The sequence below is a fragment of the Lepisma saccharinum genome, chromosome 15 (genome assembly GCF_977018435.1).
Source record: "Lepisma saccharinum chromosome 15, izLepSacc3.1, whole genome shotgun sequence".
NCBI classification, from domain to species: Eukaryota; Metazoa; Arthropoda; class Insecta; order Zygentoma; family Lepismatidae; genus Lepisma; species Lepisma saccharinum.
This window is the reverse complement of record NC_139243.1, coordinates 31,701,468-31,726,583: the sequence shown is the minus strand read 5'-3', so window position 1 is coordinate 31,726,583 and position 25,116 is coordinate 31,701,468. Positions and strand designations below refer to the sequence as shown.

The following is a 25,116-nucleotide window of genomic DNA, read 5'->3' as shown; positions in this document are numbered from 1 at the left end:
ATCCCCATCTGCCCATCAATCTACCTAGAAATTTACCATGAAGAAATTGCCAAAATGTTCATATAGTGTGGTCACACACTGTCCTGTTTCCAAACTGGAAAAGTGCCATATCCCGTAAGCAAGGATGAAAAACCTGTTCACTTAACACATCCAAGAAGCCCTCACCATTTTAGGTTCCGTTGTTGAATATGGACCAACCATTCCCGTTCTCCATACACTATACCACATCATTAGCTAGCTTATCAGCAACAACCATTCGGCTGGGATCTGTCTACTGTATATTATCAAATCACAGGTATTACATATTATTTTTATTAACTTCACCGTGAACTTAAAAATTAGCTTCGTCACTGAAGAATTTTTCATTCCAAAGGAAGTGTCACGTAATTGTTTGATATGCTTCTCCCAATTTCTTCACCATTCAAGTCTTTGGTGAATGTCGCTGATTAAAATCTATGCAATTGTGCGTATACTTCTTTCTCTCCCAAGATGTCAGCGTGATCTCGACGAGTTCTAACACCTTAGGACCATTCTTAATACTTTGCTTTTAACACTTCGAAAAGGAGAAAATGATTACAAGCATGCAGTAATAACTTTTTGCTGACCAGGATAACTCCTTTACATTTTAACCTTGAATAATTTAACAATTACAAGACGCACGAGACTAAAAATGTTCATAGTTACTAAGTTCCATGCATAGTTTCAGCTCCCCAAATTTCATGAAAATCGGAGATGGTCAGGTTGGAAATTGCACATACCTGTGTTGATTTGGCATGGAATGACTCCTATATTGTTTGTAATGAGTCATTCTTTGTTTCCTCATTTTACAAATCTGTAGGATGTAAATATCACTAAGAAAAAGAGAAGAATATATCGAAGGACGCACATAAAATGTCGCTTAGTAGTTTGTGAGGAGGGGAGAATGGGCAAACCATAATCCTGCCTAGAGCTCCAAAATATGTAGCTATGGGGGAGTATCCGGTACCCTTTGATTATAAGGCGACACGTAAAGGGTACTATCTTGAGATCTAGACTACATGGGAAAAAACTAAGAAACGTACTGTGAAAACACTGCTTCAATTTTTCCCCGCCATCGCTGGTCCCTTGACACAAGTCCTATACCTGTGAATGTCAGTATCGTTACAAATGACAACCAACCATATTGCTGTTGAAAACAGTTAAATTAAATTAATTAATACTAAGATAAATGATACTGCTTATTTCTTTGGTGAGTAACGTGTAACCGGTAATAATGGTTAATTTAGAGGAAGGACGTGGTATAGAAGTCGGCCTAATAGACCAGAACCCACATCTGATCCCGAAACGACAGCACCAGAAGGAAGTTACGTCGAGAGAGCAAGAAACTCAGCATCTTCTCCTCGAAGAAGAGCCTATGATTCTCCTAACCTGCAATTCATAACTTCAGGGTCTCAGATATATCAGCCAGAGTTTCCGAGGACCTTTGAGCAACAACAAGCAGTTGATCAGACTTGTCAGTTCTATTGGAGTTCTCCAATAGTTCCCTATAACCAAGGTTTAAATGGGAATCTTGCTTAAGTTTCGTTCCGCTTGGGCAAGGAAGTAGTAAGGAACGATTAGTATCAAATGGCGAAACTTTTAACAGGACTTACGAAATCCATACAGCTATTCCTTGACCAAAATAGAAGAAAAAGCTGTGGAAGAAGGGATTAAGAGGTCTGTTGAATTAACTACTTTTCTTAGTACGCCCAAAGTTAAAGCTCATGTTGCAGACATTCCTGTCGTTTGCTTACTCGATACTGGGAACGAGGCTTCGTTGTTAAATTTCGACATTTGGATGGAACTACTTGAGAAGTACAGGGGAATAAAACTACAGAAGGATCCAGAAATTGTTGGAGTAACCGGTTCGAATCGGATAAGGATTTGTAGAAGGCGGAATATTAGCATCAAACTTAGAGACCAGGAGTTGAACACTGAAGTATTTGTGGTAAAGAAGTTAGGTGTTGATGTTTTACTGGGCATGTCGTTTCTAAAGCCCTATGGAGCCAATATCTGTTTGCTGGAGAACGAGTTGACATTACAAAGTAGCTGCACTCTGCCCACTGTTAATATAGATTACGACGGAGGCAAGGAAGCCAGAGTAAACGTCGCTGTGTTGCATAAGTTGAGTGCCAGTGAAGATAAAATTAGGGAAAAGGTTGAAGAAAGTCAATTTTTGTCTTATGAAATATCACCACGTATTTTCAGAAAGACCTGGTTGTGCTAAAGACGTTCAGTGTGAGATATGGTTGAATGATTTAGAACCATTGCTTAGGAAGCCTTATCCGATCCCTGTTGCCAAGGGAAAAGCTTTAGAAAAGGAACTAAATCTATGGAAGGAATAGGGAGTCATTCAACCTTCCAATTCTGCCTATTTGATTCCTTTAATTGTAGTGGATAAACCACAAGGACAAATACGCCCGTGCATTGATTTTCGCCAGCTCAACAACAAAATGATAGTTCCAAGAAGTTCCGTCGAATCCATCCATGAGTCTTTGAAACGTTTCCGACGATCCAGGTACTTTTCCAGCTTGGACCTCGCGTCCGGTTATATATACCCTGATCATAGAAAATACACCGCTTTTTCTTATCGAGGCCGCTTATGTGAATTTACTCGGATGCCTTTTGGAATTTCAAATGCGGTCAGCACTTTTGTCTCAGTCATGCACAAATATTTTGGTCCAGAAAGTGAGGAGTATCTGACCGTGTATCTGGATGATTTACTTCTTCACTCCAAGACGCTTCTAGAGCATTTACAGCATTTACAATTCGTCATAGAACGATTGAGAGAATGTGGAATGACCAGTAAATTAAGGAAATGTGAATTTGTCAAAAAAGAGATTCGCATTTTAGGGCATATAGTATCAGGAGAGGAAGTAAGACCTGACCCCGCTGATAATGAAACCATTTTGAGATTTCCTCGACCTACCTGTAGAAAGGATCTCCGAAAGTTCTTAGGTCTTGCTAATTGGAGGAGAAAATTTTACCCGGGATTTGCAAAGGACGTAGAGCCCTTAAGTCACTTCATAAGGGAGTATGTTAAGTGCAGCTGGGGTGAAGAGGAAGAACAGGTGTTCCTGAAAATTAGGATTACGTTAGTTACTACTGGTGCATTGTCTCAGCCAAAATTTAATTGAAGCTTTTGTCTACAGTGCGACGCCTCTGCTAAAGGATTAGGCTGCATATTGTTCCAAGAACCAGAAGGTGGAGAGGAAACTGTAACAGATATCTAATATGCAAGTCGAAAACTAAGGAACAATGAGAGACACTATCCCACCCACGAACTGGAGTGTCTGAGTATCATTTTTGGAGTGGAGAAATTTTCAGTTTATCTAAAAGGCCAGTCATTTAAGATATACTCAGACCACAAGGGACTCGTCTGGTTGAAAAACTCTCAGGATCTTAATAGCAGGTTAACTAGATGGGCTTTGAAACTACAGGCTTACCAATTCAATTCCAGATTATTTACGTCAGAGGAAAGGATAATGAGATAGCTGACACTCTTTCCCTGTATCCTGTGTCCGATTCACCAGAAGGAGAGATCCCGAATACACTTTATAAGGTGAACTATCTTTGGCAAGAACGGGAAGAGACTTAGGAACTGGAGAAGTGGATTGAAGCCCAGAAAGAGGACTTGTTTTGTCAAAGGATCTTGAAGAACTTGGAAGCTCCAGAAGAGACTGATACCATTACTCAAGGTAGAACTAGGAAGAATTGATGTGTACATGAAGGTTTACTGTTCAGAAGAGTTCAGGGTGAATCCATTATTTCGGAGCTTTGTGTGCCGACGTAATTTGTTTCCCAGATACTTAGGGGAAATGACGATAACCTAGGATACTTTGGCATTACAAGAACCAAAGCTCGAATAAAATAGATAGAAAATTTTATCCCAAACTATCCGGAGATGTTACTCGGTATGTTAAGGATTGTGAGATGTGTGCCAAGATAAAAATGGATAAGATAGGAATCTTGAGAGAGAAGCTTCACATTTCACCCAAGGATCCTCATGAGATGCTGTTCATTGATATTATAGGCTAGCTACCAACTTCCCATGGGTTCTCCTACATTTTTTACCGCAGTTGACATTGGCACGAAATTCGTTTCGGCCTACCCTCTGAGGAGAGCTACAGCTCAGCAGATCGTGAACTTATTGCAGAAGACGTATTTTGCTCACTACCCTTGAGTAAAAGTCATCCTCTCAGACCGAGGGACCCAGTTCACTTCGACAAGCTGGAGCGAGTGTATGAAAAGGAAGGGCATTACTCATGTCTGCACTAAAGCCTATCATCCCTGCAGTAATGTGGTAGAGAGAATTAAACAAGAAGTCGTCCGTCTTTTGCGGTTGTTTTACTACAGAGAGCATACTCCTTGGACCACCTTCATCAATGATGTGGTTTGGTTATTGAACAATTCGGTTTCCTCTGTTACGGGATATGCTCCTTCTGAACTTTTCTTCAATAGAGCCATCCCGGAGGAACCTCATGAAAGATTTTATTGGCTTGTACCACAGGATGAGAAGACGACTTGGGCCTTTAAATTATATCAAGCTCAAGGGAGAGAAAAGGACCAACAGAAGAGGAGAAGAGTGAAGAATGAAGGATAAGCCTTGATCCTGAAGGAATGGGATCTGGTCCTAGTGAAAAACCGTAAGCTGAGCTCCAGTCGTCTCCAAACCATCTCCAAACTCTTCGAGGTGTACGTCGGTCCATACATCGCTACCCAGATTAGGAACAACTCCGCACTTCTCCTGCAGCCGTCTACAAAGGAGCATGTAGATCGCGTTAACTACCAGAACCTAAAGAAGTTCACCTGCTCTCAGGAACGACGGAGGGAAATCCTTGGAGAAAACCCGACTTCTTGCGATTAGTGTGGAACCTAAGAGTTGCCAGTGAAATATTTATGAACATTAAGTGAAGTTTTCAAAATTTTCATAATTTTCTGCGAAGGAGAAAATTATTCAAATTTTCTCGTAGGAAGCGGGGCAATTGTAGCGTGTAGCAGTGTCCACGTTACAACCATATATATACTTAATATTTGTATTGTAACTATAATTCTATATGTTAATGATTAATTACCTAGTAATGTGGAACACACCTCCTATATATACTATACATCCTGGTGATACTTATAAGTTACAAGAGTTTGTTTCTTTCTGCCAGTAAGCTGAGCTGGAACTTTATTATCGGTGACAACAATGCAAGAAAGCTAACGCTATTGTGTAAGAGCCAGGCAGACTCAACCTTATGAAAACGTTGTCACAGAGAAAAGACGAAAGATTAGGCTGTCTTTCCCACTCTATATCTGTCGTGTCCCTTGGCGGATAATAATTAGACTTATATCATAATAATCCATGATTCTTTAGCTGCAAGACTGTATTTTCAGAATTTAGTTACGTTAACGCAAAAGGAAGTTATGCCCACGCAAAACAAAAACCTGTATATAAATATTTTTGCTTAACATTTTCACGTTGTATATATTTTTTTCTTTCTTTGTTGGCATATCGCGTGGCAGTTGCGGGGAGAGAGGGGAGTTGAAAGAAGCCATATTCCCTGGTCAAATTAAATACTGAGTATAACATTTAAAATTCTATTGAATATTTATTCATCACAAAAGGGTAAAAATAATAATTTTTACATGTAACTAATTATGTTTCTCATTGATAATTTATTTGTATTTTATTGTGAGGTAATATTTGTGCAAAGATAAAAGTTTGTAAATCCATCACGGCACCGAGAAATGCTATATAAGCATAGGAGCTCGGTGGCCCGTGGCCTTTGTATTCGAACATCTGATAAATGCAAAACTCGTATAACCGTCTTTTCTTTCAACGCTCGAACTTCTGCCTTTACATCCACTTCGATCTTAGGAATTAGTTCATTCTGGGATTACCTTAGGACAGTTAATTAGATCTTCTGGTCAGAAGGCGTATATTCTCTCTGTTCTATGCTCCTGGTCAGGAGATACAATTGAGAGTCGTGATTGTCTTGAGATATGCCGGAATTTGGGATCGGCCGATAGACTGTTGGTAGTCAACGTTTTTAACCCTGGTCAGGGTGCACCTTTTCTTATTCTGTGGTCACGGAAGAATCTTCGGTTCTCTGGTCAGAGGATGGGGTGAGAAAAGGAAGTTGGGTACTTAACTGGATATCGACAGAACCTAGTGGGAAGAAGGATTGTCCACTGCTTGTAAGATCTTGGTCAAGATCTATAAGTACATTGAGAACCTTTGACCCAGAATTACGACGGACCTTTCATCGAGAACTGAAGCAGCCGGATTAACCCGAACCTTGAGCCGAGGAAGAGTTAGGCTCAATATACCCATCAACCAATTAACGATCTAGGGTGGATCTAACAGGTGGGGTTAGCGCCACGACTTTTGGGTTCGAATCCCGTTCAGGATATTCTTATTTATTCCTTGCTCCATTGCATATAGGTCCCGGGTTCGATACCCGGTAGAAACACATAATGTTTCGGATCCCACTTTAAACTGAAGTTCCAGTCCCTATTAGCCTTACTGTTAATAAATTTGACTTAAAACACCAACTAATTAAATCAATCAAGATCCATTACATCCATTCTAAATAATAATATTGGAACTTAGAACTTTATTGACGTAATGAAAAAACGAATAAAGTAGTTACTGAAACAGGATCGTTGAATTAACATTGCATGTACAGTCAGTCATTGACAATAAAATGGGACAGTTAGATCCTGAAATGCTCGCTTCCCTGCAAGGTGTTATGTGTGCTGCCTAAATTAACGACGGTCGTAGAAGTTGCCATTGAAAATTTGCTAGTAAAATACACTTATCGCCTCAGAGTTAGGCAACACGCAAAACGCCTTCAAGGAAACCTATATTCTCAGGATGCAAGTGTCCCATCTGTATTGCTGGTGACTGTACTAAGTTGAAAATGTGCTGGAATAGCAACGTTCGAATATTAAGAAAAAGGTAACAAAAATATACAGGGTGAGCCAAAAGTCCCTGACCACTCCTTACAAAATGGAAGAGAGTATAGATTGAAGCAATTGGTCATGACTAATATGTTAGGCCTTGGGGGAAACGTTTTGGCGTATGTCATGATAGCGTCCGCCATCTTGGATCCAACTTCATTTCTTTAAATGGGAAGAGAGTCATGTGGGGTATGGGTTTGGGCTAGAATTTCACCAGGAATTCACCCTGTAGTCTGCAAGTACCGACGTTTCACTTCTTTCCCCCTCCCCTTTAAATAATTAACGAGCAAGACTAAACCCATTCAGAACCAAGCATGGAGAAACCCTAGAAAGACGGTATCGTGTCGTGAAATCTACCCTTTGACCGGTCAATAGGAAACGTTACAGCATCCGCACCTCAATTTCTCATTCACCGTTGCCGCCAGCCGTTGACTTGCCTTTGACACCCACTCACCGTTCTCTCTGTATTCCATCAGCCTCTGGTTGAAGAGAGCCTTGTACTTGGAATGACGGGGAAACCCAATCCCGTAGCCGGTCATTGCGAACCACGAGCCTACTGTGAGGAGGACGCAGTCAGAGTCCTGTCCCACGAGGTACTCCAGAACCGTTGCGTCGTAGATAAATGCATCCACGTAGCTGGAAAGAAACATAAATAAATTGGATAAGTACAGTAAAACCTCGTTAATGCGGACCCCGATAAGCCGGGCTTCGCTTAATCCGGACAGGCAAAAGGAAAAAAAATGCAAGGTTTTAAATGTGGCTAGAAGTCAACAAGAGAACTTCCCAAAGAAATGGCAGTCAACCACTGATGAAATTCTGTTTCCCGCAGACTTTGTACGGTACTGTATAGTGTATTGAGGCCTATGCCCTTTAAATACACCTTAATAAAGGTTTTTAGTTGCGTTCTACTGTTCTTCTAGATTATTTTAGTTAATCCGGACTTTCGTTAAACCGGTCAACTTATCCCCGCATTAGTCCGGATTAACGAGGTTTTACTGTATACTCTATCCCCGGAATCTGTAGAGCAAGGCTGCGCATAGCAGCAGAGTACACGGAGCTGCGAAGGCTGGTAACTGCAATCGCCCCCTCCACGCAATCCCGTTCCCTCCCACGTGTCCATTGTTGGAGCTGTTTCTACTTGCGCAGAAACTTGTTTTTTCTTTCGCTTGTTCCAGAGATAATTGGGACAGAGAATTGATATACAGGGTGAAGCAAAAGTAGTGTTCATTGGACAATACATATACAAACATACGGAGCAGCGGTGGTCTAATTGTCGGCCCCCGTGGCGGAGTGGTTATCTCAGCGCGCTACAACACCAGGAGTCCCGGGTTCGAATCCTGGTTAGGACATGGATGTTTGTGATTGTCGTGGGATACTACCGCATAGGGGTATTCCTTTTAAAAAAAACGTCGGTAGAGGGTCTGACCACCAGGCGGGAAACCTGGGTTCGACTCCTGGGATGGATGATGTAAGGTCGGACTTTTCTCGTTCTTGTCCCCCGCATAAAACTGCTCCGACGCTCACCGAGCCTCAACTAAATGGGTACCTAGAGTCAACAAGGTAAAAGCGGCCGGAGCGTGGTGGTGATCACCTCCAACATGGCCGAGATCGATAGAATGAGATGGGCCTTACCACCACAACCCCTGTATATGCCTCATGACATGGTGCAAAGTGCACGGAGAAATTTACCTTACCTATACAGACATACACATGATTGGTATGCAATGGTTACACTTACAGTACGTGTTCAATATGCGCACCATCTGCGTGGATGCATGCTACAATTCGACGTCTCCAGTTGCGTAAGATGACTGCTAGTGTGGTGAGGAGATGGTGTCTGTGATCCTTTCCTTGAGGTGATACAGGCTCTTAACTTTATTATAGTACACCATGACTTTTAAGTTATAGATTTTTCTTTATTTTACTTCGCCTCTTGTGCCACTTTTGGCTAATTTGGAAAGATGGAGATGAGTGATGATATGATGAAATTGATGAATGGACACTCACAAACATCCATGCTCAGCCCGGAGTTCGAATCCGGGATCCCTGGCGTCGTAGCGCGATGTGATGACTTTTAAGTGTCTTCACAAGTAATGATCCAGGGGTGTTAGGTCCGGCTCCCGTTGTGGCTATCCAACATCACCAATGTAACCTGACTTTTGCCGCACCCTGTAGATTATGACATACAGAATATTAGCATGCAATGTTAATTGGACATGATCCAGTGTCTATTCCATCTGCTACTCAGTGGCGCATAACGGTGGATGCAGAGACATTTTGGAGGAGCACAGCACTTCCTAAATCCTTTGATTCGAATTTAACCCCTTCTATCTTTTCAAACAATATGACAGGCGCAAGATGCCATCGTCAAAATGTCTCATTTCTAACATCTAAAAGCACAAATAGGTTTTTTTTGTCTACATTATGTCCTTATCTAAAATAATCCAAACTACATTGTGATAGAGTTACGTAGAGCTTACCTGTTCCCGTACATGTTCTAAAACCTGTTGAAACTGTCTTGAAAATAGCGATAATATTCTTTAAGAAAGATCATTTTGTAAATATTGTTCTTTCTATTGACAGTTCAAAGTTATGTAAATTATATTGTAAAAAATAGAGAGCTAGGCCTTTCTAAAATGGATTAATCATATTTTTGTATACGAGGTACAACCCCCAATCAAAAACGCTCCTTCGCCACTGTTATTGTACTTATTCAGACTATGTTTCGAGAGAGTAATTCTCCTCTCGTCTTGAGGTGAGCAATTTCTTTTCGTCACGTGATGGGAATGACACCCATGACAGGCCTGTAAGTTTACCACAAGCTGGTTGGCTAGTCAACTAAAATCACACAGGTGTGTCGTAGGTTCGATTCCCACCACCGGAACAAGATAAATTGTTTGCCTGAAGACAAGAGAACAAGCTTCTCTTATTTGAAAACCTCAATCAATATTCTCCTATCTCTATATATATATAAAAATGGATGTATGTGTGTGTATATGTGTATGTGTGTGTGTTTGGTTGGTCAGTAATATCTCTCAAACGCCTGGAGCGATTTCAACCAAACTTGGTACGCATATCACTTGCAATCTTGAAAGAAATACTGTGGGGGTAAGATACCCCTGGTACCCCTATGGGTGGGGTGGGAAGGGGTGACATGTAAAAATAATCGATAACCACCTATATTAAATTCCGCACAAACAGACATCCGTGAGTCTATGCAATCCGCACAACGATAGTATTTCTCGGGTTGTCTAACATTCAGACTGTGTTGCGAATGGAAAAATAAAATGCCACAAATGACCTAGATTAGTGTCAAATCCATAGTTTTCGGAGTCGCTATGCTAATTGGTGACATTAACGATCACATTTAAAATTAGTTACCTTTCACTATAGTTACAATTCATTACTTTCCTGTCTAATACAACATTGGGATAAATAAATACCCGGGCAAAGGCGGGTAATCAGTTAGTATATTTTAAACACGAAACAGGCCATAATATATTACCAAGTACCAATCTCGGATTTTTACGTATCATTCGTTGTTATGTAAAATGTCGCAGTGAATTTGGTTTGTGTATAAACGTACACATCAATAAAAGGCACATATGTACTGTTGTGTATTATGAAACTTAGAACGTATAAATTTAAATCTTCAGTGTTATGTTTTGCGTCGAATGCGATGTCAGAGAGCTACGACTTTGTTAAAGAGTGCTAAAACAACTTTTCGAACTTAGACTTTAGTCGAGAACATCAAGGCGAGCAAGTTTCCTTCATAGTACTTTCATCGTCGATGTCTCGTTTCGACGCTGAGATCCATCGAGAACGGTATTTTCTATGCAGTAGGTGTGCAATCGCGTGACACAGATTCACTCTTGGTATAAGCATTTAGACTTCACAACCTGAAACAATTCATACTTTTCAACTTACCCTTCCTTCACGGAATTTGGACAATCCTCACTTTTCAACTCATCCTATCTTCACACAATTTGAGCAACCTTCACTTTTCAACTCACCCTTTTTTCACAGCATTTATTCCCTCCACAACCGTGGACCTGTTGAAAGGCCTCATGTACGAGTGCATTTCTGGGAAATTTCTTCTCAGGACGGCATCTGTGTTTCCGTGTGGAATGGTTCCAAAGCGGAAAGGGGGCTTCATAGAGTATGGGTTGTTCAGCTGAAAAAAATACGATTTAAATATATGTATACCCCTGTAGTGACTTATTTAAGTGAATGGAAAATCAAGGTTGAAACTCATCTAAGTGACTTCGAATCCAAAAAAAAAATCAAAAAAAATAGTATGCTTGTCATCACTCATTGAAAAAGTATGAAAATAATTTTGTTAATATTTTTTCATACGCTATGATCTTCTTAGGGTACAAAAGGCTATAAACCCAAATAAATTGCCGGTCCCCGTGGCGGAGTAGTTAGCACATAGCGCTACGATGCCAGGGGTCCTGGGTTGGAGTCCTGGCCTAAGCAAGGATGTTTGTGAATGTCCATTCATGAATTTCATCACTCATCCCCATGTTCGCCAATTAGCCAAAAGTGGCACAAAAAGAGAAGTAAAATAAAGGAAATTAATCAATCAAATCAATGAAAACACATATAAATTAGCACAACTTAAAGAAGCAGTCCTAAATAATATTATATACAGGCTACTGTGTGTAAGTATATATAATATGATATAACTTCAATGCGTATTAATACATAAGATTGTATTTTATTTAAACCTTCTCTGGAAGCTTCATATTGACCAGGACATTCACTTGTTTACACCAGTCGTCTATTCTCTGTGGTAATTCAATATTGCACAGTTAAGCGTTAAGCAAACTTCCTGATGTGTTGAGGATACAGAAGTTTCGTCAGGAAAATAGGTGGTGAGCTGTTTGCAATAAACAGGTGGAAAACTCACGATTCGGCATGGAAGAAGAGCTCCATGGCTTGGGTTTTTAGAGGTAGACAGGCTGGGAGAGGACTGACTTTTGATTTGGATTTGAGAGAGAGAGGAGGTCGAGAGAGAACTTGAGAGGAGAGGTCAGAGTGTCGCTGGTCAACAAGCAACGAAGTCCAAAGAGAGTTTAGATTAATTGCATTCTACGACATTTTAAATTCATCATTATCATTCTTCTGATAGACAGGTATTTATCCAACCAACATGCATGATTCAGATTTGAAGGTTCATAAAACCGATTGAGTGACCATTGTTTTTTCTAGTTGCTTAGAGATCTTATTTCAGATTTGCCTTTCGCAGCCAAGCATTTAGACTTGTCACTTCAATGACAACTGCTCTCATCATTTATGAGGATGAATGATGAATAAGCTACATCAAACATTCATTTATTGTGGGAGTGGTAGGTTTCGTTCCCATCATTCAGTAGAATGATACGTTACGGAAATGCTGGACATTTCCTACCTACCACTCTTATGGATTAATACGAATGCATGATGAATTGTTTTCTCAACTAGTGCTACAAAAGAATGTAACCTTCGATTCCCTGGCTTGTCATTTTTCATCCATACAATCTCTTGTATTTTGTTTTCTTATACTCTCTATTACAATTGTCTCATATATATGCTATTACTTAATAAAAGTAGCATAATATTTTTACTAATGCCATGAACTACAGCACAGAAAAAATGTGTAGAGTATTCAAGGGAGTAATACTTTATTCAATATATGTATGAACAATGACGTATGCAGGATTTTTTGCAGGGAGGTGCAAGCAAGGTATTTTTTTCCAGGTGGGCAAATGAGGCATATTTTCAATCAAAATAGTGATGCCTCCATAAGAAACACTGCTTCAGTCTGAATTTATCATATTCTATCAACACCTTTAAAATAATTGACATAAGTTACCTTGAATGAAATGAAATTATGTGTAAAATATATACTCTTTAGGTGGACATTTATTTTCCAGGGGGGGGGGGCGCGGCCGCCTTTGCACCCTTTTCCGGAAGCCCAAGTCAACAAAATACTTTGCGTTGTAAATATAACAACTATTTATATACTTTTATTTTCCTCTATTTCCAAACCGCGAACTTTAATTATAGTGTTCGCTATAAATTTTATATTTGAAAGTTTACCATTTTTTAAAATTTTGTACCAATGACATTCAATCCTATTGTTGTTTTAATTATCTTCAATTTATTCAAATATCTACTACCATTGAATGTTAAAATTTGCATAAAAGCTTAATGCTATTCTAATCACTAAACTGTAAATGAAAATAAATCGATAAAATATATTTTAACGGTACTATATGTTATATCTTTTGAATTAATGCGAGAACACTGTGTATGATGCACCTACATTATACAGGGTGTCCCAAACAAAAGTGGTGGAAACCTTCGGGTATACTTTTGTTTGCAACACTCGATGCAATCAATATTCATAACGTATGTTTCTGGATGACTGAGGTGTTTCCTCGCCTCCAAAACCTATTTACCTACCCTTTGATCGTGAATTCCTGTAAGATCATGAAACTCTTCCCTGGTTATCATGAAGGCAGCCAAGTTAGCTGTGTAGATGGCGAGGAATATGAGAGCGAACATTGCCCAAACATTTGCCATAAACCTGAAAAAGAATGAATGTATATAAAGCGTAATTACCATAATAAGTTCATTACAACTTATACACACACGCACATGTATACTTAAAAATAATGGTTGTGTTTGCTTGCAAAGTTGGTACTATGGTCTTTTACGCTACTATTCTCAGCTTCTGGAACCTGTGAACAAAGGGGTTCCGAGTTCGATACTCTTTAAAGACACATTCAGAGCCGGACTGGCCCAAGCGGGAAAAGCCAGTGACACCATACTTCCGTTACGGCACCGACTGTTCTGTCATGAGAAGAGCACAGTAGAGCACGAAATGGAAAATTTCACGTAAGGGAAAGTCTTATTTTCGATAACATTGTGTTGTCCTCTTTTTGTTTAATTACTAGTGTGATGAGCAGTGGTGGCGATTAGGGGGGCGAGGGTGGGAAGTTGCCCCAACTTTTCGCCACTTTTGTCCCAGCACTATGCTAAACGTTATCTACAAAGGGAAATATACTGTCTTTGGCCCCCCCCTCTATTTTTGGCAACTTGCCTCCTGGTTTTGGAAGCCAATCGACGCCACTGGTTGAGAAGTAAAATTATAATACTTAAATGCAGGGTGGATACAAATTACGATTTTAATTTGAAAAATAATTTTGGATATTTTTGTTATTTAAATCTAATTTTATTTCAATCATTTTTTTCATTTTCTTTTTTAAAAAAAAACACTCTTGAACTTGCTTGTATAGTTTTTCGCACCATACGTATGTATATACGTACATATGTATGGTTGTGCGTTTCTTATAGAAAGGCTTTCTCTGGCAAACGGCCTTGTAAAATATTTGAACAGTTTCATTAAAGCAAAAAAATTATATGTAGATATGCATTTCTCTGTTTCTGATACTGTGTATATGAACCTACAATGGCAATGTTTGTTGAGTGTGTTAATGAAGTTATATTTTCAGCAACTTTTTACTATACGTATAATTGTAACTTAAAATATATTGTATAGCTGTGTAGCTGAATTTGGCAATTTTTTAAAGATGAAATGAAACTCTTTTCGGTTTAACATGATTAGTATTTCGTACAGTTTTCTACACAAAATGTTTGCTATTATTGCGTATAAAAATTATAGAATTTGAAATCAAGAGTAATTTATGCGTGTTCATAGTTTACATATTACATTTACTTCCGTATGAGATTCACCCCATCAGCATCTTGTTTCATTTCCTTCCCTTTCTTGAGGCTTAATAAGCACCATTAAATGATTAAGAGATTAATATACTTTCAACAAAAGTAATTATGATACCTACAAAATTCTTATGTACATTATTCTATAAATTATTTCTTTATAATCAATTAAATCAGTGATTTTAACCCATTAAAGAAAAGTCACCTGATTTAAATAGCTTAAGTCAATCCACCTTGTTTAACGCTCTCTTGTCCAAGCATTCACGTAAGCTTTCTCTATGTGGAGATGAATTGTTGTAGCGAGGGAGCTTAGCAGAGTATGGTAGCGACAATGTTACCTTTATCTTTTTGTATTTCTGGTTTTCACTTTTTTATTTGTTATTTGGATTCGATTGTTCTGATATATTACCCCAGTCAAGTTTCAAGTCTAGCAGCAATACGAATCCGTGTCACTTGCGCCGAGTCATTTGCGCAGAGGGTTCGTATCGGTTCATTTCCGCCGCGACATATGTCAAGACCTCCTTGGTGGGTTTTCCCACAATCCGGAGTGTCATTACCGCCGCGCGCACGTGTGTTTATGACATTGCCCAGCTATAGCTGTGTTTATCTTCCATTGAAAAGGAAGGTGATTCGTAAATGAATGTAAGATGAAAGTATATATGAGGGATCTACATTGGGAAATTAGTATTAATGTAAAACTGAGACTTGAGAGAGACGACAAGATGGCTGAGAATATGGAAACGATGGAGACAACGCACGGGAAAGCCGTCCCTTATTTGCATTTCTGGATGCAATTTCCACTTTAAACAAGCAATTTGGAGAATTGACCCCTGAATCAGAAGTAGAGGAGGGATTCCTACTCATCATGGACAGTTCTCCACTCGATCAAAAGGTCCAGTGTTTAATGACTACTTCGTGAAACATTGGTTGGAGAACGAACATGTTCCAGTATCTGTGTGGAACTGTTGCAACCAAAGACACAAGACAAATAATGCCGTTGAGTCATGGCATTCAAAGCTTAACAAAGTCATCGGGAAAAGGTAACCCAATGTTTACGTGCTGCTTGAAGCCTTCAATGCGGAAACAAAGAGAAACTCGTCTGCAATTGAGATGGTAGAATTGGGTCTATTGGCTGGGAAGAGATGAAAATATCAATACATCAAAAGGACAAACGCGTTGAGTGTGTTCCTTCGAAGTACAGAAACTCGGGCGATCTTCGAGGATTTCATGTAGTGTATAAATGATTAATAGTTAATAGGCTGATTTATGTATTTTGTGTTGTGGAATAAAGTTGATACAAGTGTTCCTGTGTAACGTCTTTTGAAATAAGTAAAGTCATATTTGACTCTCTGGATAGGTTTAACGTTTCAGTGTAAATACAGATGTGCAACGTCATGTTTTAAGTCCACTTTATGCACTATGCACCATGTGCCCATAAACACACGTGCGCGTGGCGGGGATGACACTCTGGATTGTGGGAAAACCAGCGTAGGAAGGTCTTGACATATGTCACGGCGGAAATGAACCGATAAGAACCCTTGGCGCAAATGACTCGGCGCAAATGACTCTGCGCAAACGACACGACACCCTAGCAATATATCCAATCCCTGATCATCAAAATAACAATATGGAAATATCTTTCAATTGTACATGTTAATTTTCAATAAGTAATATTAATGCAGAGTATTGAGTATATGAACATTAAATTCAAAAGTATTTTCCAGTTTGGCGAGCTGATAACCATTTATGATTTCTCTGTTTAGAGTTTAAAAGGGAAAGAAAATTCCGGAAGACTGGTTGATACTATTTGCTGTTTATGCATTTAACAATTCTAGCTCACACTGGAAAGGTACAGCCAACGGCGAAAGAAACAGTAGGCGAATTGTCCACCACCATTTTCATTCGGTCTGTATTACACAATGAATTGAAATAAATACGTCAATAAGCAGAGAACAATGCCTGCTTTCAACCAACATAGTTTCATTCCTTAAAACAACACAGGATGTGGAATAAAAAAGTAATGAAAATAGCGGTGGACAATTTGCTTACCATTATCTTTGCCGTTGACTGTACATGTAGTGGAATATCCATTTCAAACCCTTGAGTACAGTACATACATACTTTTACACACATAAAATAAAATAAAGTTAATGCATTTTGCTACATTCTCAATACATAGCGCCGGATGAAAGTTCCCTCTAATGCACTCTGAGCGAATTTTAATGCACGAAAAGTGCATCATTAGAAGTATATGCACTTTAATATGTTCCTGAAGTCAAAATATTTGTGTCAATTCACGTAATTTGTGTTCTTTGTGTATTTGTAACATATACAAGACTTAAAAGCTACTTTCCTCTACCATAAGTCTTTTCTACACTTACGGCGGCCGGTCCTAGTTCTGGCAAAGGAAGTGGGGAGCGGCGTATACGCCGCAGACAAACCAGACAACAGCGGTGCCGCCGATAGTTTCGAACGCGGCGGTAGACAGTACTACGTACACCTCGTTCCACTGGCTGCTGCGTTTCTTATCGTGCTGGATGCTCGCTTCCCGGCTCCCCACTTCCCTTGCCAGCATGAGGATCGGCCGCCGTAACAATAGAAAAACCTATAATACACACTTAATTCACAATGAAATGACACTTTAAAAAATATGTATCAAGCTTGCATTTTTCTTTCATAGATGGCAGCTCAAGATCATTAAATATATTTACGTAAAAAATACTTGAAACTAGAAAGGTAATTATTATGTCACGTTTGTGTATATAGTAATTAATTTCTGCAACGTCCGTCAGTAACAAAACTTATGAGTGATTCTCAATTAAGTGCAACTCTTTTAAATTAAACCAAAGCTTTCAGTAAAGTGAATAGTAGGATGGTATTAATTTACTGCTTTTACGCAAAAGATTTATGAAAAAAAGTTTTCCAGGTCCTTCGGTAAGTTGTTTTGATGTTCTCTACACGTTTCCAAGGTCCGTGGGCGCCATTAAAATGACACCCTGTATATATATATATATATATAAAGTTATAAAGTTTAGGATTTGTATGTCACAGAGGTGTTTTCTCTATTTGGTGACGAAAAAGTTCAATGACTATTGTGCTTGAAACATATTCTCTGCCGATTTCCCTCCCTCTGGGTCCATGTTGTTTCTCTCTAAGTTCTAAACAAAGCAAACTATCTGGCGCCACTGTTCCCCCATGGTCGTAATTGCATACTTCTGATCCGTGTAGTGTTGCTAACTTTTGAGTCAGTTCGGTGCTTTGTGGCATTCAAGCCTTGCGAAGTAACGTTTCCCGGAATTCAATGAATTCCCGGTGCTATTGTGCAGCAAATTAAACCTACGTAATTCATTCTTCATATCAACAAGTAACTTTTACTAACAACACAAGTATAGTATTAAAATAATTTGTGGATAATTTTGAAAGTTATGTATACAAATTAAAATTTGGTTAGAAAATTAATACTTGGTTGCTATATGAGGCTATTAAACTTTCTTATGGTTGTTTTGAAATTTTATCTCTAACAATTCTAGTTTCCACAAATTTTGAACAATTTAAAGCTTATTGGAACCTACTTCAGGATTTTTCGAACGTAATATAATACTTTTAGAGCCTATTTTATGATTTTAAGAACCTATTAAGGGATTTTAGAACCTATTTTAAGAACCTAAAACCACACTTTATTAGAACGTAAAAATCCGAAGTCTACTCATAATAGGAATTTTTGTTGCTAATAATTAATATAAGAAGACACATTTTCGTACATGCGATATCAAGGAAGATATTAGCCAAAATGTTGGCTCATGTTGCATACGTGGCGGCCATATTGGAAAATTCGCCATGTTGGACGTAAACCACATCGTAGATTGGTAGACTTTCGCCACTTTTTCTCTATATATTTGGCTATGAGATACAGTCAAAAGAAATTGCTTTACAACTACTTCTAGGTTGAACTCTAAGATGCCTAGGATATATCAACTTGTTGAGAAGTGAGGGATATTTGTAGTAATACTATAATCCCTCTTGTTTTAGGGTGTTTCTAGATAGATAATAAAAGTAACCCTCCAATCTATTTATATTTTTATCGTGTTTGTATTTCTATGTGAGCTGAGTTTAAACCAAATCACTCATACAGGTTGCTAATCCGACTACTTGGTGGGAGAGAGACAGAGTGTTTTACTTAAGGCCCTCTATTAATAACATTTCACCATCAGACCGGCCCTGGACACATTTCCCAGCTGTTCTGACCACAAACCTTTACTGTAGGTCCAGTCCCAATCAGCTTATCCGTGTATTAAATGAACGTGAATAAACTTTGACCCATCTCTATTAGGGATTAAAAATATTACAAATACTGCACAGTATATTTGCTTTACTTGTATAAAAGTAAGCTTTGTGTGTTTTCATGGACGTCTGCATGTCTTCAACGTGCAACAGAGTACCAAATGGAAAAAAGTCATTAAACATTCAGTGGCTTTCAAGGCCGTCAAGCGGCGGATAGGACACCGCGCAGTGAGAGCGCGTCTGCCGGCAAACTGGATGCAACATCCGCATAACTGGAACCGCTAGCTGTGTAATGAAATAAGCTCGTAGAATTACACGGACAGTTAAAATTAAAATGAGCACGTACCTTGTTTACAAGAGGTTGGAAATAATGTCCTCCTGCATCCACACATTTACGGCATATTTATAGGATATATTCACTAACATGTATCAGTTTCTCTTCCGAATTGCTTCAGTTTCTCTCCCTGATATTTTCCTTCAATTCTTTCTAATGTATGGCTTAAGGTTTAAAAGCTTGGTAGCTCGCCACGCAGACGTCATGAAAATGTGTTTCTTGTGCAAGACGCCGAAGGACTTTTTGAAGAGTATGATCCAATAGTGCACCAACGTCGTCTACTTTCTCCTCAGTAAGCACACGTCTTTTCACCCTTCGCATCATATCAAGAACAGACCTCGTTTTCCTAAATTTGTTCACAAGTTTTCGAACATTGTCTCTGTGTGGAACAAGATTATCTGGGAATTCTGCTGAAAGATAACTTCTAAGTTTCCTACAAGAATTCATAATGACGTAAGAGTCGTACATAAAAATGTTTTAAATTGTACAGATAGCGTGGCATTATTAGACTGCAGAAACTAACTAACATTCTCTAGCCTTCTTCAACCCGAAGGTTTATGGCTTCAGCAACACAAGCCTTCAATCTGTCCCTCTCCTGGGAAAGATCATACCAATCATTTCCACCTTTACCGATTTCCTTTCGGTCCATCTCAACTGCAGACTGCAGAAATCACCAGTAATACATAAACTAAAACTACACAATCTAAAACACATTTTAACACCTTAACACTTCACAAACACGTGCAAACTGTACACCAGCTATCTGGATACTGAAGCACTGACACTTCCAGTGTCAAGGTCAGCGTACAGCTGTGGGTCTATATGCAGGCAGATGCGGTCTTACTTCCCACAGAGCGGCGGCTAGCTCGGCCGTGAAAGGCACTGTATTTTCTAATTGCGTGAATAATGCGATTTAGTAGAACTCAACAAAAAGAAGTAAGGTTTACAAAGCCGGAAAAACACCTTTGTTCTAACAGTTATAGAATTTTTTCTAAACATTGTTGATGTATACCGACCAGACAGATATATAGACCAGGGTAGTTCGCGTTTTCCTTCTGGAATGACATATATAATATAAATTAAAACGACCTTTCAATCTGAATCCACCCATGACATACTTATACCAAGAAAGTCAATGACAACATTGTTAAAATTCAAATCCTGAATAAGACCTGACAGTATTTATTTCCAAAACATGTATTTAATCGTGAAGTACATCAAATCACTGCATCATACCTTGCCGTGTATCCTCTGGGACAATCAACATTTACTGCTGCCTGGAACAGAACTGCCCAAACAAGCCACAGTTTCCGACATAAGGAATATTTATGCTCTCTCGGTGGTGTCATCTGTTGGCAAAATATTTCATAATTATGTTAATAAATGCTAAATATTTTGTACCTGTTGAAAGATTTTTTTGTCAAACTGCAAGCATTTTTAATAAAGCTTCATTCATGCACATAAAAGTTAAATGTTACACACTTTCAGAACTGCCTGCTTTTTACAAGCTGATACGTAAATAGAGTTTCTTTCTTGCTTCAGGTTCGGCTTCTGATATTCTACTATTAGGAAAGATAACCTACATATATTAAAATAAGTAGATTATTTAAATCGTTTCTATTGAACTACATGAAGCTGTGTAGCTAACCAGTGACTATGGATATTGGAAAAGCTTAATTCGTATTTGAATTATATACTAGACGCTCAGTTTCACAATATAATCACAATTTAATTCCTGTTTAAGTGAATTCAGAAAAATTACAAGCAAAAAGAAACACAATCCAATAAAAGAGATTTAATAAATATCGTCGGTTTTAAAATAGGAAAAATAACTGTAATATAATAATCCTATTCCTGCCTAGACCAGCAGTAAGTATTAATACGATATTTGCATGAACTTTACACTCGTATAGATCCGCTCCTCTATTTGACCAAAATAATAATAATAACAAAAATAACACAAAAATAAAATTAACTTGGGCTGAAAATAAGACAAAAAAAAACAAATTTATAATGCCCAATTTTTTAACTGATGCGGTTTCCTTTTCCTTTCTCACTGTTTCTTTATAATGATTTGAACATTAACAGTACACCCTGACAATGTCGAATCTAAAACTTTAACCAATAGTTTCATGCAACAAAATACCTATCTCTTACTACGAGTAGTGTGAAATTCGACTTGTATTCGCGCTGTTCGTAATCGGGATTGTTTTAAATCTCAAATATTACGAGATTCAAATGAAAACCTTAAAGGTCCAATAAAAATTGCCAGGCAGACTGTATACAGCTCAAATTTACATGACATATCATCTATTATTTACAAAACGACCTCAAGGCTGCAACACTGATCAAGTGAGCTTCAAAGCGCCATTTTTGTTATTTTCAAGATGGCGCCTCCTCTACACACTTGCACCAGTGAAGAGAAGTGGTTTCGTGCCCTCTGTTAGCCTAAAACGTACAGAAATTTCTCGGCAAATGATAATTCAATAGCTGTGTACATGCTTAACACACCAGCAAGTTTACTAATGGAGAAGAAAGTTCGACAGTGGCCTCAGTTCGCAGGCAGATGGGTGGAAAGGCCTTCTCAGTGGCTCATAAGTGACTCCACGTGGACCCCAAGGACTTATTCTTCTTAAAGAATACAGGCACTAACTCAAAGTACAAAATATATGTAGATCAGCAATAGGTCTGTATTAAAACGCAGCAAACTTGTGCAACACTACATACAAAAATTTGCTAGATAAGAAACAGAAACAAATTAAGGTTTACATTAGACTCTCCCGTGTATTTTCCTTTCTATGTAACAAAGCAAAAACGAAAAATGTAGGCGAATTACACTCTTAGGAATGATATACACGAATTGCATATTATGAGGTATGCGCCGTTATAGAAGTTTGTGGAGCAATGGTGGAGAAGGGGAGAAAGTGAGTGAGCGTAACAAAGCAGTACGCTCTGTTGCAGTGCTGGTAGCTGCAGTCGCGTTGCCCTCTCCATGCGATCACCTTCTCTCTCGCGCGTTCATTGGTCGAGCCGTCTCGCTTGCTACACAGACTACTGTTTGCTCTTCACCAATCATACAGAAGCATTACGTAGGTAATCTATGCATTACAAAAAAAGGTCGGCAGCTAACCACTAGACCAGCCACACTAAGTCATTGGTTTATGTGAATAAGCCAGAGACGTTACAGCAACTAAAGAACGAATTATAGTATAAGGGAAACGGATTTCTTCAAATTTACAGGAGAAAGTACTTACGGAAATCATTTTCTGTAGCGTTGTGGAAGTTCATGAATGTAGTTTTGATCCATTTTAATGCGAAAACATGTCGTTTTCTGCGAAAATCTCTGTCCGACACGCTGTTTCTGCTGCCGCCATTTGCTTTCTGCACGAGAGTACAATGTTCCGTGTGTTAAGATGACGCAACCCCATAGTCAGTGTTTCAGCCTTGCCGTGTTTTCACTAGAACATGACTTGTCGAGTATTTTTTATTTTTTTTTAACTATGCTTGCCTAACCTAACTTAACCTAACCTAACCTTACGGAAAATGGTTTTTGGGCCTAACGTGAATGGTTTTTGGTGCTAACGTGAATAGTTTTTGGGGCTAACGTCAATGGTTTGTGGGGCTAACGTCAATGGTTTGTGAGGCTAACGTCAATGGTTTGTGAGGCTAACGTCAATGGTTTGCGACGTATTAGCATAATTTTAAATCCGGGCACGAAAGTAGGTTTTCCGGTGAATGAGGTTGCAACACTCCATAAATCGACAAAACACTCGCACAACGCGCCCTGTACCAGTACGCTATCGCCCGCCATAATGTGTTACAGAATCGAAATAACAAGTAACAGTAAGTACTCGGAAATGTAAGAAATAGACATTATCTTAGTTAGAAATGCATTATTTCACCTTAGGAAATGTTCCGGATTCCAAAATAGTACGTTAGCAATGTAAAAAAGTGCGAAATATCTGATTTATAGGTGTTTCCCTTATACTATAATAGTACCCAATATTCAGCATGAATTTGGAAACATTTCCTCGCAGATTTCCAACACCATGGAAAACGCAATAAAAGGAGCCCAAATTTGCATCAATTCGATTGGTGATAATTTATTGGATGTTATCTTTAAAAATTGAGGACATAAAACTTACAACTTCCAATAAAAGTTTAACACAAAAAAACTACTTTGTTTAATTTGGATGCACGCTCATAAAAATTAAAAATGTAACTTCTGTACGAAAAGGTAATAATAATGAAGGGCCTCCACGATGGCGCAGTGGTAGCGTCGTCGCCTTGTAATCAAGGGGTCCTGGGTTCGATACCAGGTGGAATCACATAGTGGTTCGGATCCCACTTTAAAGCTTTAGGTCCAGTCACGATTAACCATATTGTGCATAAAATGGACTTAAAACACCAAATCAATCAATCAATAATAATAATGAAAAGAAACATGTTGTGACATAATCATTGCAAAGCCTAATTATACATACAATGAGAATATTTCCATAGGTTAGTCTCTAAAGGAAGCCTAGAAAATTTTCCGAGCTTTGGACAGACAGGAAAAGTTTGTTTCAACGTGCTGACGTCAACAGTTTGCTTGAAATTATGAAATCTGATTGGATCTCAGGTTCTATGTAACATTTCAATCATCCAGCTTGTACAGAAAGCCATAAACGCAAGGAAAATGGCACCATGGCATTGTTGATAATTCCTTGCCATCTAAACGAAATGGTAACAACTCATTGTTGTAAGTCAAGATAATTAATAATGGGAATGCTCGAAGAAGAATGGCAGCATTGTAAGGTTTGAGGGAAGGAAAAGAATGCGAAGAGTTTAATTGTAACAATACGTCAGTTAGCGAGACATGATTGGATCAGATATTTTAAGAAAGAGGAATACAATTAAAAAGACTATACACGTGAATGGCAGTGAAATGGCAAGAAGTGTTTAAATGAAATCCTGTGAGGAAGAATATTAAAGTGGAAGCACACAGTTGAATGACAGCGATATTTAGTGAGCTACAACCGTGCACTGTGTCTGTAGTCCCAAAATTTTCATAGGGTATATGGTAAGGTTTGTGAAACTTTAAGTGGACGTAATGTTTCAATTATAGATGTGATTTAACTTCTGCAAAAGAAAAAAATAATGATGAAATACTGCTACTGCTGCTACTGATGATGAGGATGATGATTATTAGAGCCCGGATTTTTATGTAACACTAAAGTACAAAATATGTACATAAATATGTAACAGTAATTAATAAAATATGTACATAAATATGTATTATCAAAAAGATATGTAGCTAATAGCATCATAGAATATGTATTAATATTAATAATATTCGAGTATCCAAGCAATTTCAAGAATTCTGCTGATATGTATTTTATTTGAACATAGTCAACGTAATTTTAAAGACATAAGTGGTTCAAATTAAAATTTGTATCAAATTTATGAACTCAAGAAAGCATAGCAACGTGCACATATTTAAGAAACCAATTTTGTCAACTATTAATTACTTTTCACATCGCAAATTATTGTAGAATATGTAAGAGATTTCTTCGTAACTTTCGAAACAAATTGTAAAAAAGCGTCTACACAAAGAACAATTGGATTAAAATACATAGCTACTTCTGTACATTATTATACTACAAGGGAACATATTGTGTAACTCGCTTCGTTCAGGAAAGTAGCTTTTTTGTCCACCGATATTAAGTTTCTAGGTGTTTTGCCTAAACCTAAAAGGGAAACGAAAATATGCAACCAGAAAGGGGGAGGGGAGAAAAACTCCAGCATCTTTCGATAAATAACAG

At 38.4% G+C, this 25,116-nt stretch overlaps 1 protein-coding gene across 2 annotated transcripts in view; it reads right to left on the bottom strand.

Moving 5' to 3' along the window:
- The window catches only part of LOC145999662 (glutamate receptor ionotropic, NMDA 2B-like), a 957,426-nt gene that overhangs the window by 132,306 nt on the left and 800,004 nt on the right, over nucleotides 1–25,116 (bottom strand). For both annotated transcript variants that reach the window (XR_014443422.1, XM_083136793.1), the window contains exons 12-15: nucleotides 20,549–20,661; nucleotides 13,420–13,543; nucleotides 10,983–11,143; nucleotides 7,424–7,605 (exon numbers count right to left, since the gene is read on the bottom strand). Coding sequence is in view for 1 of the 2 variants with exons in the window: in XM_083136793.1 (XP_082992919.1) it covers nucleotides 7,424–7,605; nucleotides 10,983–11,143; nucleotides 13,420–13,543; nucleotides 20,549–20,661 (580 nt within the window). In the remaining variant the exon portion in view is untranslated. The remainder of the gene's footprint in view (nucleotides 1–7,423; nucleotides 7,606–10,982; nucleotides 11,144–13,419; nucleotides 13,544–20,548; nucleotides 20,662–25,116) is intronic.